We start from the raw sequence: 14,382 nt of genomic DNA on the forward strand, positions 1-14,382 counted from the left end.
GTTTCGCAGCTCTACCCATATCGATTCCACATCCTCCAAGCTAATGACCTTCCTTTCTATTGCGTTAATCTCCTCTCTAACAAGCAACGCTACCCCACCTCCTTTTCCTTTCTGTCTATCCCTCCTGAATATTGAATATCCCTGGATGTTCAGCTCCCAGCCTTGATCGATCCTGACCTTGGATGCTGTCTGTGTAGAGGTTGCACATTCTGCCTGTGACCGCGTGGGTTTCCTCCAGGTGCTCTGGTTTCCTCCCACATCCCAAAGAAGTGGAGGTTTGTAAGTTAATTGTCCGTTGTAAATTATCCCTGGTGTTTAGGATGGAGCTGGTGTACAGGAATTGTTGGTTGGCATGGATTTAGGGCAGGGGTTCTGAAGGGCCTGTATCCATGCTGTACCTCTAAACTAAACTACATCTCCTTGTACAAATCATGCTGCTTGTCGATCCCTTATTCCCCTTCAGGCAAGAGAGCACACGAGGCAATACCTGCTCTGTAACTGGCTTTTGGTTGGTTTTCTTGAAGTCTTTTAGTCCTGTTCATCTTAAATCAAGGTCATGTTATGGTTTACTAGAGGAACTGCACCTCATATTCCCTTGGCTTATACTTCAATGTGTCCATTAAACACTACAATCTCCAAATAGGTTCCGAACTGAATAGACTTGGGGACATTATTTTTATTTTTTGCACTGTGATTATACGTATATGTGTGTGTGGAATACTCTGAGAAACCCCACGTAGTCACAGGGAGAACATACAAACCCCATACAGACAGCACCCGTAGTCAGGATTGAAGCCGGGTTTCTGGCGCTGTAAGGCAGCAGCTCTACCGCTGTGCCACCGTGCTGCCCAAGCAGAAAGTTTACACTAAGCAATAGGCACGAGGAATGTGTTTAAGAAGGAACTGCAGATGCCGGAAAATCGAAGGTAGACAAAAATGCTGGAGAAACTCAGCGGGTGCAGCAACATCTATGGAGCGAAGGAAATAGGCAACGTTGTCCATTTCCTTCGCTACATGGATGCTGCTGCACCTGCTGAGTTTTTCCAGCATTTTTGTCTAGGCACGAGGAATGTGTTGATTTACCCTAGCATCGTACTCCAGCACGAAGGGAGGAATGTCGATCTGCTCTGGAGAAATCAGAGTAAACAACTGTGGGAGAGTCTCAACGTAGTGCACCTTGTCCTTCAAACCCGAGACCGAAAACGTCGTGAAGATCCACGTCATCATCTGGGTGAATAGGAACAGATGGGAAATAAAACATTCGTTTCAAAGCTCAAACATGTTTTCATTATATTCTAATGATAGTCATACAGTGTGGAAACAGGCCCTTTGGCCCAACTAGCCCATGCCGATCAACATGCCCCGTCTACACTAGTCCCACCTGCCTGCGTCTGGTCCGTATCCCTCTACACCTGTCCTATCCAAATGTTTCTTAAACATTGCAATTGTATCTAACTCAACTACCTCCCCCGGTAGCTCGCTCCATACACCCACCACCCTTTGTGTAAAAATGGTACCCCTCAGGTTCCTATTAAATCTTTCCCTCCACCATCTACCTCATTGGTGACCTTCAAACTAACTTTGTAACTAACGTAAAGCGGAGAGTCTGATCCCGGCGGAGGAGAGAGTCCACTGCCCGCTGTGAGTCCCAAACGCACCGCCATCGCAACGCCCCGCAGCTCCAGCCCCTTCCCCTCTGGTCCCCCTCGCTGGCTCCTGCCCCCCTCCGCCGTGATACCCCCCTCTCCCCCATGGCTCTTCCCCCGTCTATTCTCCGAGCTCTCCACCCCCCCCTTCTCCTTCCCACACGCCAGCGCGGCCGCAGCTGCTGGTGCGTCCGGGCTGAGCCGAGCCGAGGATCCGAGGCCTGGCTCTAAGGTGCCAACAGCTGATGCTCCTCCGGGGCACACAAGAAGGCAGAGGAGCAACAACCTCGAGATCCTGGGGATGTGAGGAGGGAGTGCGGGGGAGGAGAGGGGATAGAGGGAGAGGAGGGGAGTAGGGAAGGGAGAGGAGTTATAGAGGGAGTGACAGGGGGTAGGGAAAATGAGAGGTGAGGGAAGGATTGGGGTGGGTAGGAGAGGGAAAAGAAGATTGGTCAAAGATAGCGGAGTCAGGGGATATGGGGAGAAGGCAGGAACGGGGTATTGATTGGGGATGAACAGCCATGATCACATTGAATGCCTCGAAGGGCCAAATGGCCCACTCCTGCACCTATTGCCTATTGTCTAAGAGGGGGAAGTGAGGAGGGAGAATGGGGAAGGAGGGGGGAGTGGGGGAGACAGGGAGTGCAGAACAGAGGGAGTGGAGGGGGGGGGAGTAGAGGAGGGGGGAGTGTGGGAGACAGGGAGTGGGGAATAGAGGGAGAAGAGGGCAGGCGAGGAGGTGAGGAGGGATAGTGGGAGGGGATAGGGGAGGTGAGGAGTGGGGATAGAGGGATAGGAGGGGAGAGGAGTTATGGAGTGACTGAGGGAGGGAGTGACTGAGGGTAAGGGAAACGAGAGGGAGGGAGACGTGAGGGAGGGATTGGAGGAGGGGAGGAGGAGAGGTGAAAGATGAGGGAGGGTGAAGAGGAGGGGGAGAGGTTGCTAGGGATGAGGTGAAATGAGCCGCGCCTGTGCAGTTGGGGGCTAAGGGTGCGTGGTGGAATATTGCTTTGGGGGACCAAGCCTCCTGTGTGACAGAGACCCAACGGGTCCCACTTAGTCTAGTAACAAACAAAACCTGCCCGAATTTGGCCCGTGTCCCTCTAAACCCTTTCCAAACTGGAAACCTAACTTTGATATCAACTGCAGAACCTGGAGGAAACTCACGCGATCACAGAGAGAACGTGCAAACTCCACAGAGATAGCACCTGAGTTCAGGAAGGAACTTGGGCCTCTATTGCTGTAAGTTAGCTTCTCTACCACCGCTTCACTGGGCCACCCTTGTAGCACTTGAGAAAGGACAAAGTAAAAGTGCATAAATCACGACTCTCTGGTGATTAAATATTCTTGCCACCAATTGTAGATAATATATAACAACATTAGTGGGTCAGTAAGGGCTGCAAAGAGGCAACAACATCCAGGCCACAAATATTGGTCAATGATCACCTCCAACGAGAGAGACACTAACAACTTAATTTTGACAAAGTGCTGTATTAACACAGTGGGTCTGAGTAATATGGTTAATCAACATCTACACTTTCTTGTTTAGTTGAGAAATATGGCATGGTGACAGGCTCTTCGGGGGGGGGGGGGGGGCGGGGGGGACGGGGGGACGGGACACAGACACACACACACACACACACAATCAAGCCCTGGTCTCTGGCGCTGTGAGGATGCAGCTCTACCACTGCGCCACCGTGCTGCCCATGTATCTCCACTTAATTTTGACATTCAGAGATACAACCTCCTCGGGGACGGCTCTAAAGGGATATTCAACTGTGTGTTGTGCGACACTCTCTATCCCTGCTCCCCCTCGGTGAGTCCTCTTGCTCTGCGACCACGTTTTCATCCAGCCACATGAGTTTTACTGTTCGTATCCCCTCAATGGACCATTGTGGGCTCTTTGGTCATCGGTGCCAGCTGTGATTCGTTCTGTACCTTTTCACACCCTCTCTCCCTCACCCTCAGTCTGAAGAAGGGTCTCGACATTTTCTCCAGAGATACTGCCTGACCTGATGAGCCTCATGCCCCAGTCCCACTTAGGAAACCTGAATGGAAACCTCTGGAGACTTTGCGCCCCACCTAAGGTTTCCGTGCGGTTCTCGGAGGTTCCCGGAGGTTTTTGTCAGTCTCCCTACCTGCTTCCACCACCTGCAACCTCCGGCAACCACCTGCAACCTCCGGGAACCACACGGAAACCTTGGGTGGGGCGCAAAGTCTCCAGAGGTTTCCGTTCAGGCATCACTCCTGCATTTTGTGTCTATCTTTAGCCTCCCAAGTGTCTTCACCACACAAATGGATCAGAGGCTGGGTACCCAGAGGTGAGATTCACTTCCTAATGCCCCCAAATCCTGTCTATCACCTGCAAGGCAGATGTCAGGAGCCTGATGGAATAACTTCATTCAGCCAACTGAGTGCAATTTCCAACAGCTCAATGTCATCCAGAACAAGGCACCCTCCATCCATCCCCCACTCTAAATATGCAGACCCCCACTAACGCAGAAACCTTACTGCACTGTGTGCCATTTACAAGATGCACCATCGTTACACCACTGCAGATGATAGCACCCTACAAATCTACAACCCCCACCACCCAGATGGGCTAAAGCAACAGCTACATCAAAATCCACCCCCTTTCCAAGCCTCACACCATCCTGACTTGGAAAAACACTGCCATGCCATTCCAAGTCTCAATCCTGCAACTCTTACCCGAGTAACTATGAGAGGCAAAGACAGTCAGAACCTTTTTCCCAGGGTGGAAACGTCCAACACTAAAATCCAAACCTCCACAGTCTAAATCTCTAATGTCTAAGGACTAGAGGGCATAGATATAAGAGGGGGGGGAATTTAATGGAGATGCGTGGGTGGAGTTTAAAAACAGAATAGAGGGGGCCTGGGGTGGTGGTGGTGGTGGAGGCAAATACGATCGTGGTGTTTAAGAGGGTTTTGGATAAGCACATGGGAAGGGCAGGGAATAGAGGGATATGGATCCTGTGCACGCAGAGGAGATCAGATTAACTTGGCATCATGTTCAGCACAGATATAGTGGACTGAAGGGCCCATTCCTGCGCTGTACCCATCTTTACCATCAGAGGACCTTCAGCAGAAGGACCATCGTGGTTCAAAGTGACACCTCACCATAACCTCCTCAAGGGCAGTTTAGGGAGTGAGGGAGCATGGGGCATATCCCTTGCTGGGCATGTTATTTACTGAACAATACCATTAGTGTTTGAAGTGTTATGGTTCAACTATAACTAAATAAGAGTACAGTTTGTCAATTATGCAATGTATATAAAATGTTGGTATTGCTAAAAGTGACATATTATTTTATTTCTGCTGATTGTACAGCCTCAGTTTTCATACATCTGAATTCTATCACTAGTATTCTCTAATGTATCTGCAATGCTGTATTCAGAGACACAGCCATCATTATCGGGGTCCCATGTCACCCACGGTCTTGTTCCACTCCAGCCAACAGGAACGTGCTACAGGAGCCTGCACACTGACATCCAGGTTCAGGAGCAGCTTCTTCCCAACAACCATCAGGCTAGTGAACATAATGAACTACAACTAAACCCCAAACTACAAACTGCTTCAACTGCCCAATGGACTCGGGGCATTGTTTTTATCTTTGCAGTATATTCTTTGTTTTTATATTTTGAACTTTCTTTTGTTCATAAGTTCATAAGTGACAGGAGCAGAATTAGGCCATTCGGCCCATTAAGTCTATTCCACCATTCAATGATGGCTGATCTCTTGAATGTCAAAAAAACTAAGGAGCTGATCGTGGACTTTAGGAGGGCACAACATCCGAGGACGTACATGCCACTGCAGATAAATGGGAATACTGTGGATAGGGTGAGCTGCTTTAAATACCTGGGAGTCCACATCTCAGAGGATCTGACATGGACATCACACGCTGCTGCACTGGTAAGTAAGGCAAGGCAGCACCTTTACCACCTCAGGCAGCTGAGGAAATTCAGAGTCTCTCTGAGGATCCTCCAGTGCTTCTACTCAGCGGCTGTAGAAAGCATCTTGTCCGGAAACATCACAATCTGGTTTGGGAACTGCTCTGCCCAGGACAAGAAGGCTCTGCAGAGAGTAGTGCATTCAGCGGAACGCACTATGGGAACTACACTCGCCCCTCTGCAGGAACTATACATCAGAAGGTGCAGATCTAGAGTCAGCAACATTATGGGGGACCCCTACCCCCCCAGCAACAGACTGTTCCAGCTGCTACGGTCAGGCAAACGCCTCTGCTGTCATGCTGTGAAAACAGAGAGGATGAGAAGGAGTTTCTTCCCAGAGGCCATTGGGACTGTAAACTCTCATCTCACCAGGGACTAATTTACTGTACCACTTTACTGTTGTGTTGTGTCTTTTTAAAATTGCTGTTTTTTTCTCACAATATGTAATTACTTTTCTGTTCTATCCTGTTTTGTAGTTTTGTTTTGCACAATCCGCGAGCATTGCCACTTTTCATTTCACTACACATCTCGTATGTGTATGTAACAAATAAACTTGATCTATCTCTCCCTTTCAACTGCATTCTCCTGCATTCTCAAAAATCTATCTACCTCTGCCATAAAAATATCCAATGACTTGGCCTCCACGGCCTTCATTGGCAATGAATTCCACAGATTCACCACCCTTTGACTAAATACATTTCTCCTCATCTCCTTCCTAAAGGAATGTCCTTTAATTCTGAGGCTATGACCTCTGTCCTGGCCTCTCCTACTAGTGGAAACATCCTCTCCACATCCACTCTATCCATATTTATTATATGGCATTGACAGAGTACAAAGCTGTTATGCTGCTGCAAGTAATAATTTCACTACTTTGTTTTGGAACATACAAAACACTCTTGATACTTGTCTCTATCACATAAAACTCATACCTTGGACCGAAATGTTGGATGGACAAAGTAAAACGCCTTCATATTTCTTTTGTACCTGAAGAAAGCAAAAAAAAAAACACATTTTATTTACAGAAACTTCCATGTGATCATCTTATGTCACTTTCTTATGCAGGCGGACTTGTTCAATGTATGAGGAAATGGACCATAATCGAGCCTTCTCCACACACACAAAAATAATAATTCCTCTCCACCAATATTAATAATGCAACCTAGGTCTGTTTCTTATATAAAACATCCTCCAAATATAAAAACTGATCCTGTTGCACTATTTTGGAAAAAGAGCATAGAAAATGTTTTTGATATCCTGGACAAACTCTGTGTGGAGATTGCCGTTTTCGCATTACTGATTGCAGGAGCTGGCAGGATACAAATATGCACTCGTGTTCCCTTTATTACTGAAATGACTACACTTCAACAATATTTTAATAGCAGCAAACAGTTTTGGATACTCCAAATAGGACTTGCCAACGTGTTTTGTGCTGGAAGGAACTGCAGTTGCTGGTTTATACCAAAGATAGACACAAAGTGCTGGGGTGGCTCAGTGGGCCAGGCAGCATCTCCAGAACATGGATGTTTCAGCTCGAGACCCTTCTTCAGACCGAAACTCAAGAGTCAAGAATGTTTTATTGTCATATGTCCCGGATAGAACAATGAAATTCTCACTTGCTGCAGCACAACAGAAGATGTAAACATGGTACACTGTAAACAATATGATAAATGAGGAAACAAAGGCTCAGTGTGTATATATATACACACACACACATACTCACAAGTACACACACACACACAAACATATATAGATATTACATATACATATATGACACATACATATATTTATACACACAGACACACACACACACACACATATGTACACAAAAAGCAATAGTAGTGCAATCGTAATAATAATAATAATAGTCTATTGTAGTTCAGAGCTTATTTGAGGTTGGAGTGTTTAATAGCCTGATGGCTGTAGGGAAGTAGCTGTTCCTGAACATTACAGTTTTCAGGCTCCTGTACCTTCTTCCCGGTGGCAGGGGTGAAAAGAGTGTGTGGCCAGGATGCCGTGGGTCTCTGATGATGCTGGCTGCCTTTTATAGGCAGCGACTCTGATAAATCCCTTTGATGGTGGGGTCAGAGATGATGATGGACTGGGCAGTGTTCACAACTTTCTGTAGTCTTTTCCGCTCCTGGACATTCAAGTTGCTGAACCAGGCCACGATGCAACCAGTCAATATGCTCTCTATCTACTGTACACCTGTAGACGTTCAAGAGAATCCCCTCTGACATACCAAATCTCCTTAGTCTAATCAGGAATCTAATCACTTCCTTTATAATTGCATCAGTGTGTTGAGTCTAGGAAAAATCTTCGGAACTATGCACGCCCAGGAATGTGAAGTTTTTGACTCTCTTCACCATCGTCTCGTTGATATAAACAGGATTGTGGGTTCTCATCTTTCCTCTTCCAAAGTCCACAATCAGTTCATTGGTTTTACTGATATTGAGAGCCAGGTTATTGTGCTGGCACCATTTGGTCAATCTCACTTCTAGACTCTGACAATTCACCATCCGTAATTCGTCCCACAACAGTGATGTTGTCGGCGAACTTGAAGATGGAGTTCTCACTGTATCCGGCTACACAGTCATGAGTATAGAGTGAGTAGAGCAGGGGGCTGAGCACGCAGCCTTGAGGTGCTCCCGTACTGATTGTTAATGAGGAAGAAGTGTTTCTACCAATTCAGACTGTGGTCTGTGGATGAGGAAGTCTAGGGTCCAATGTCCAACCGCTACTGGTAGCACGTTCTTGGATAAGGCTACCTGCGGTGTCAACACTGCTACTTTAGCTCCTGCTACTTCCCTACCCATGGCCTCACGCCACAACTCCTCACACTGCTACTGTTCTTATCTCTAGCCTCTGTTCCAACCATCTACCTATCAAGCCGCCCCCCCCCCCCCCCCCTCATCTGAGTCAGCTTACTACCTGCCACACCTTGCCCTGCCTCTCCCCTCATCGTTTTCTTCTCCCCTCCCCTTACCCCTCACACCATCAACCTGAAGAAGGGTCCCTTTTTCTGGCATGTGTAATGGTATCTTTACGGCCTTTCAATCTGCATAGTCCACTCTCATTGATCACATCTCAGATGATGATTTCAGTGTCTTGTGAAATATTAAAAGCAAAGACTGGTTTCAATCAAGTCAGATTCAACTCTATGATTACCACTAATCTGAATAGTCCCGAGTTGCAACGTTGCCTATCCATGTTCTCCAGAGATGCTGCCTGACCTGCTGAGTTACTCCAGCACTCTGTGAAACGTCACCTATCCATGTTCTCCACAGATGCTGCCTGACCCGCTGAGTTACTCCAGCACTCTGTGAAACGTCACCTATCCATGTTCTCCACAGATGCTGCCTGACCCGCTGAGTTACTCCAGCACTCTGTGAAACGTCACCTATCCATGTTCGCCACAGATGCTGCCTGACCCACTGAGTTACTCCAGCACTCTGTGAAACGTCACCTATCCATGTTCTCCACAGATGCTGCCTGACCCGCTGATTTACTCCAGCACTGCGTGTCCTTCTGCAGTGTCCGCAACTTCAGGTTGAACTTGAATCGGATCTTACTGTGCGATAACTTTGATTAAGCGAATGAGGTGAATGTGCAAAGTGGGCCCGACTTACTTCACATCAACGACGTCATACAGCTTCTTGAGGAATTCTGAGTCGGGATGATTGTAGTCACTGGTTAGTGTATGAAAGTACACCATGACAAACTCCCTCATGGCAATGTGGTCCATGATGTGGATGAAATATAGGAGAGCCTGAAGAAAATTAATACTTTCATTAACCACAGTCTCATTTTCAATCACATTTATTTTCCATCGGTTTAGATTTATTATTGTCACGTGTGCAGAGGTACAGTCAAAGGCTACGTTTTGCGTGCTAGCCAAACAGATCAGATATACTAGACATCAATACAATCAAGTCAAATTCAAGTACAAGCGGTGGAGCAACGGCGAAGATACAGAGTGCAGAAGATAGTACTCAGCATCGTAGAGCATCAGGACTTTCATATGAAGAAAGAATGGATAGACTCAGCTTGTACTCGCTAGAATTTAGAAGATTGAGGGGGGATCTTATAGAAACTTACAAAATTCTTAAGCGATTGGACAGGCTAGATGCAGGAAGATTGTTCCCAATGTTGGGGAAGTCAAGAACAGGGGGTCACAGTTTAAGGATAAGGGGGAAATCTTTTAGGACCGAGATGAGAAAAGCATTTTTCACACAGAGAGTGGTGAATCTCTGGAACTCTCTGCCACAGAAGGTAGTTGAGGCCAGTTCATTGGCTATATTTAAGAGGCAGTTAGATGTGGCCCTTGTGGCTAAAGGGATCAGGGGGTATGGAGAGAAGGCAGGTACGGGATACTGAGTTGGATGATCAGCCATGATCATATTGAATGGCGGTGCAGGCTCGAAGGACCGAATGGCCTACTTTTGCACCTATTTTCTATGTTTCTATCAGTTCCAGAGACAAAGTCCAATGTGCACAATGGGGTAGAGGTGAATCAGACAGTACCCTAGCTTATGGAAAGACCGTTCGGAAGCCTGATAACAGAGGGGAAGAAGCTGTTCCTGAGTCTGGTGGTGCGCACTTTCAAGCTTCTGTACCTTCTGCTAGCTAGGGATGGGACATGTTTTTGATTATGTTGGCTACTTTTCTGAGACAATGTGAAGTGTAGGTAGACACTTGTGTGGGAGGGTTGGTCTGTGTGATGGACTGGGCATTCTGCAATTTCTAGCAGCCTTGGGCAAAGGTGTTCCCACACTATGCTGTGATGCACCCTGACAGTATGCTTTCTACAATATATACCATTTCCTTTTATTCTATTCACAGTAGCAAACTTCAACACACAGCACAGTGGCGCAACTGGTAGAGTTGCTGCCCCACAGCGCTAGACCCGGATCAACCCTGACCTTGGGTGCTGTCTGTGTGGAGTTTGCACGTTCTCCTCATGACGGCAGGGATTACTTCCGGGTTTCATCCCAGATCCCAAAGACGTGCGGGTTTGTTGGTTAACTGGCCTCTGTAAATTGCCCCTAGCATGAAATGGGATGACATAGAACTAGTGTGAAGGGGTGATGGATGGCCAGCGTGGACTTGGTGGGCCATGGGTCTGCATCCATGCTGTGTCTAGTTTAGTTTAGTTTAGTGATACATCGTGGAAACAGGGCCTTCTGGTGCCGACCGGCGATTGCCCTTACACTAGTTCTATCCTACACACTAGGGACAATTTACAAAAGCCAACTCAGCTATAAACCAACACATCTTTGAAATGTGGGAGGAAACCGGAGCACCCGGAAAAAACATATGCGGTCACAGGGGGAACATACAAACTCCGTACAGACAACATCCGTAGTCATAATTCAACCCGGGTCACTGAAGCTGCAAGGCAGCAATTCTGTGGCTGTGCCACTGTGTCTTTCAATCAGTTAAACAAAATGGAGTCACATCTAATGATTTCACTAATGACTAATGTCAGCCACTCGACCAGGAAGCCAGGAGGCCTGTGTTATAACACATATTTTCAAACTATACATACAGTAGATGTGTGGCAACGTGGTGCAGAGGTAGAATTGCTGCCTTACAGAGCCAGAGGCCCAGGTTCCATCCTGACTACGGATGCTTTCTGTACAGCGTTTGTATGTTCTCTACGTGGTTATTCCCCGGATGCTCCAGTTTCCACCCACGCTCCAAAGACGTACAGGTTTGTAGGTTAATTGGATTTGGTAAAATTGTAAATTGTCCCTAGTGTGCAGGATGGTGTTAGTGTACGGGGTGATCGCTGGTCAGAACGGACTCGGTGGGCAGAAAGGCCTGTTTCCACATTGTATCTTTAAACAAAACTAAAAAACAAAACTAGAGATCTCTGGATTGAGAAGTCGCCAGAATTTAACAATTGAAGATCTTTAAATTCTGTCCTCCTCAATTATCTGTAATCACTGAGTTAGAGGTAAGTTGCTTATGTTGTATAATAATTGACTTCTTTGTAAGTAAAAAAGCACACTTAGAGGTGACACACTTCTGAAAGTGAAAATGACCCTCTAGGTATTTTTAGTTAATATTTCAGCACATTTTCCAGATGTAGAACACCTTCAACACAAGGTCTGAGAGTCAGATAACTTAAGTCTAGAAATAATATGCAGTAATGCGAGAGTCATGGGAGTGTATTGGCATTATGTGGTAATGAGAGTCTGACTAAAGGGCACAGCCTCAGAATAAAAGGACGTACCTTTAGAATGGAAATGAGGAGGAATTTCTTTAGCCAGAGGGTGATAAATCTGTGGAATTCATTTCCATACATGGCTGTGTAGGCCTAGTCATTGGGTATTTTTAAGGCAGAGATCGATAGATTCTTGATTATAAAGGGCATGAAAGGTTACGGGGATAAGGGAGGAGAATGTTGAGATCGAATGGCAGAGCAGACTCGATGGGCCGAATGACCTAATTCTGCTCCTATGTCTTATGGTCTTATTTGTAATGGCACGCAATTAACATGTTTTTTTCAACTCTTCCTGCAAAACGTTTTCCTTTAAAGTGTCTTTTCTGAGAGCTCAAATGGACTCTACCCACTTCCTGTAGGATTCTGCTGCTAATTAGGTTTTAACTACCAAACTACAAAGTGCTGGAGTAGGTCAAGCAGCATCTGTGCAGGGAATGGATAAGCAACGTTTTGCATTGGAATTAGACTGAAGAAGGATCCCAACCTGAAACGCCAGCTATCCATTCCCTCCACAGACGCTGCCTGAGCCACAGAGTTACTCCAGCACCTTGTTTCTTTCCTCAGCTCCATCATTGCCCAACGCTTTCTTGCTGTAATACTGCAGCTCACCTCCAGCTAACTTTAGGGTGGCGCGTTTGCACAGCGGTAGAGTTGCTGCCTTACAGCGAATGCAGCGCCCGGAGACCCGGGTTCGAATCCGACTACGGGTGCTGTCTGTACAGAGTTTGTACGTTCTCCCCATGACCTGCGTGGGTTCTCACCGAGATCTTCGGTTTCCTCCCACGCTTCAAAGACGTGCAGGGGTTTGTAGGTTAATTGGCTTGGTAAATATAAATATTTTCCCTAGAGTGTGTAGGATAGTGTTAATGTGCGGGGATCGCTGGTCGGCGCGGAGGGCCTGTTTCCGCGCTGCATCTCTAAAATAAACTTCCCAAAAGAGTTAAGAGTCATCCTTTTAGATCCTTCTATTAGGTCATCCCTCAACCTCGAACAAAGGCATTCCACTGTATCTAAATGTGGGGAAGAGTCCCAACCTGAAACATCACCTGCCCATGTTCTAAGCTTTAATTCCCACTGGATGTAGACTTCACTTAGGTAAGGTGTTGCATCTTGGAATGTCTAACATTGGCAGGACCTACACAGTGAATGGTGGGCCTCTGGGTAGTGTTGTAGAACTGAGGGATCTAGGAGTGCAGGTGCATGGTTTCTTGAAGGTCGAGTCGTAGGTAGATAAGGTGGTCAAAAAGGCTATTGGCGCATAAGCTTTCATCAGTCAGAGTATTGAGAATAGAGGTTGGGAGGTCATGTTGCAGTTGTATAAGACGTTGGTGAGACCGCATTTGGAATATTGTGTTCAGTTCTGGGCACCATGTTATAGGAAAGATATTGTCAAGCTTGAAAGAGTTTAGAGAAGATTTGTGAGGATGTTGCCAGGACTAGAGGGTGTGAGCTACAGGGAGAGGTTGAGTAGGCTGGGTCTCTATTCCATGGAGCGCAGGAGGATGAGGGGTGATCTTATTGAGGTGTAGGAAAGGAGTAGATCTGGTCGATACAGACTCTTGCCCAGAGTAGGTGAATCGAGGACCAGAGGACATAGGTTTAAGGTCAAGAGAAAAACATTTACTAGGAATCTGAGGGGTACCATTTTCACACAAAAGGTGGTGGGTGTATGGAATGAGCTGCCAGAGGAGGTAGTTGTGGCTGGGACTATCCCAATGTTTAAGTAACAGTTAGACAGGTACATGGATAGGGCAGGTTTGGAGGGATATGGACTAAGCACAGGCAAGTGGGACTAGTGGAGCTGGGACATGTTGGCCGGTGTGGGCAAGTTGGGCCAAAGAGCCTGTTTCCACACTGTATCACTCTCTGACTCTAAACATATATGCAACTTCCTGCTTGCCCATTTAGAGCAATACAATACAATACAATTTATTTGTTGTCATTTGAACCTCGAAATTTGGTTTCTGCAGTCATACACACAAGGAAAAGAACCAAGACACAACACAAACATCCATCACAGCGCATCTCCTCCTCGCTGTGATGGAAGGCAAGGACTTATCTCTCCCCTGCACTCCCCATTCTCCTCCCGATGTCAGAGTCAAACCCCCCAGCGGGCGCTAGCAAGTCCCGCAGCCATTCAAAGCCGCGCCGGGCGATGATGTAAGGCCCCGCTCCAGGAATGACAATTGAGTCATACAGCAAGGAAACAGGCCCTTTGGCCCAACTTGCCCACACCGACCAACATGCCCCATCTACACTCGGACCAAGTGCCGATGTTAGGCCCATTTCCCTCTAAACCTACCCTGTCCATGTACCTGTCTAAATGTTTCTTAAATGTATCGATAGTACCTGCCTCAACAAAAGTTACCCCTCAGGTTCCTATTAAATCTTTCCCCCCCTCACTGTAAACCCTTGTCCTCTGGTTCGCAATTTCCCCTACTCTGGACAAGAGACTCTGTGTGTTTACCTGATCTATATCTCTCATGATTTTGTACATCTCTGTAAGATGCATTTTGGAAAAAAAAAGAAAACCTTTAAGTCA

At 46.8% G+C, this 14,382-nt stretch overlaps 1 protein-coding gene across 2 annotated transcripts in view; it reads right to left on the reverse strand.

The window, feature by feature from the left end:
• gdap2 (ganglioside induced differentiation associated protein 2) overlaps positions 1–14,382 on the reverse strand; it is a 55,546-nt gene that overhangs the window by 6,229 nt on the left and 34,935 nt on the right. For both annotated transcript variants that reach the window (XR_008724394.1, XM_055644240.1), the window contains exons 11-13: positions 9,241–9,380; positions 6,544–6,598; positions 1,084–1,227 (exon numbers count right to left, since the gene is read on the reverse strand). Coding sequence is in view for 1 of the 2 variants with exons in the window: in XM_055644240.1 (XP_055500215.1) it covers positions 1,084–1,227; positions 6,544–6,598; positions 9,241–9,380 (339 nt within the window). In the remaining variant the exon portion in view is untranslated. The remainder of the gene's footprint in view (positions 1–1,083; positions 1,228–6,543; positions 6,599–9,240; positions 9,381–14,382) is intronic.

This window comes from Leucoraja erinacea, chromosome 13 (genome assembly GCF_028641065.1).
Source record: "Leucoraja erinacea ecotype New England chromosome 13, Leri_hhj_1, whole genome shotgun sequence".
NCBI classification, from domain to species: domain Eukaryota; kingdom Metazoa; phylum Chordata; class Chondrichthyes; order Rajiformes; family Rajidae; genus Leucoraja; species Leucoraja erinaceus.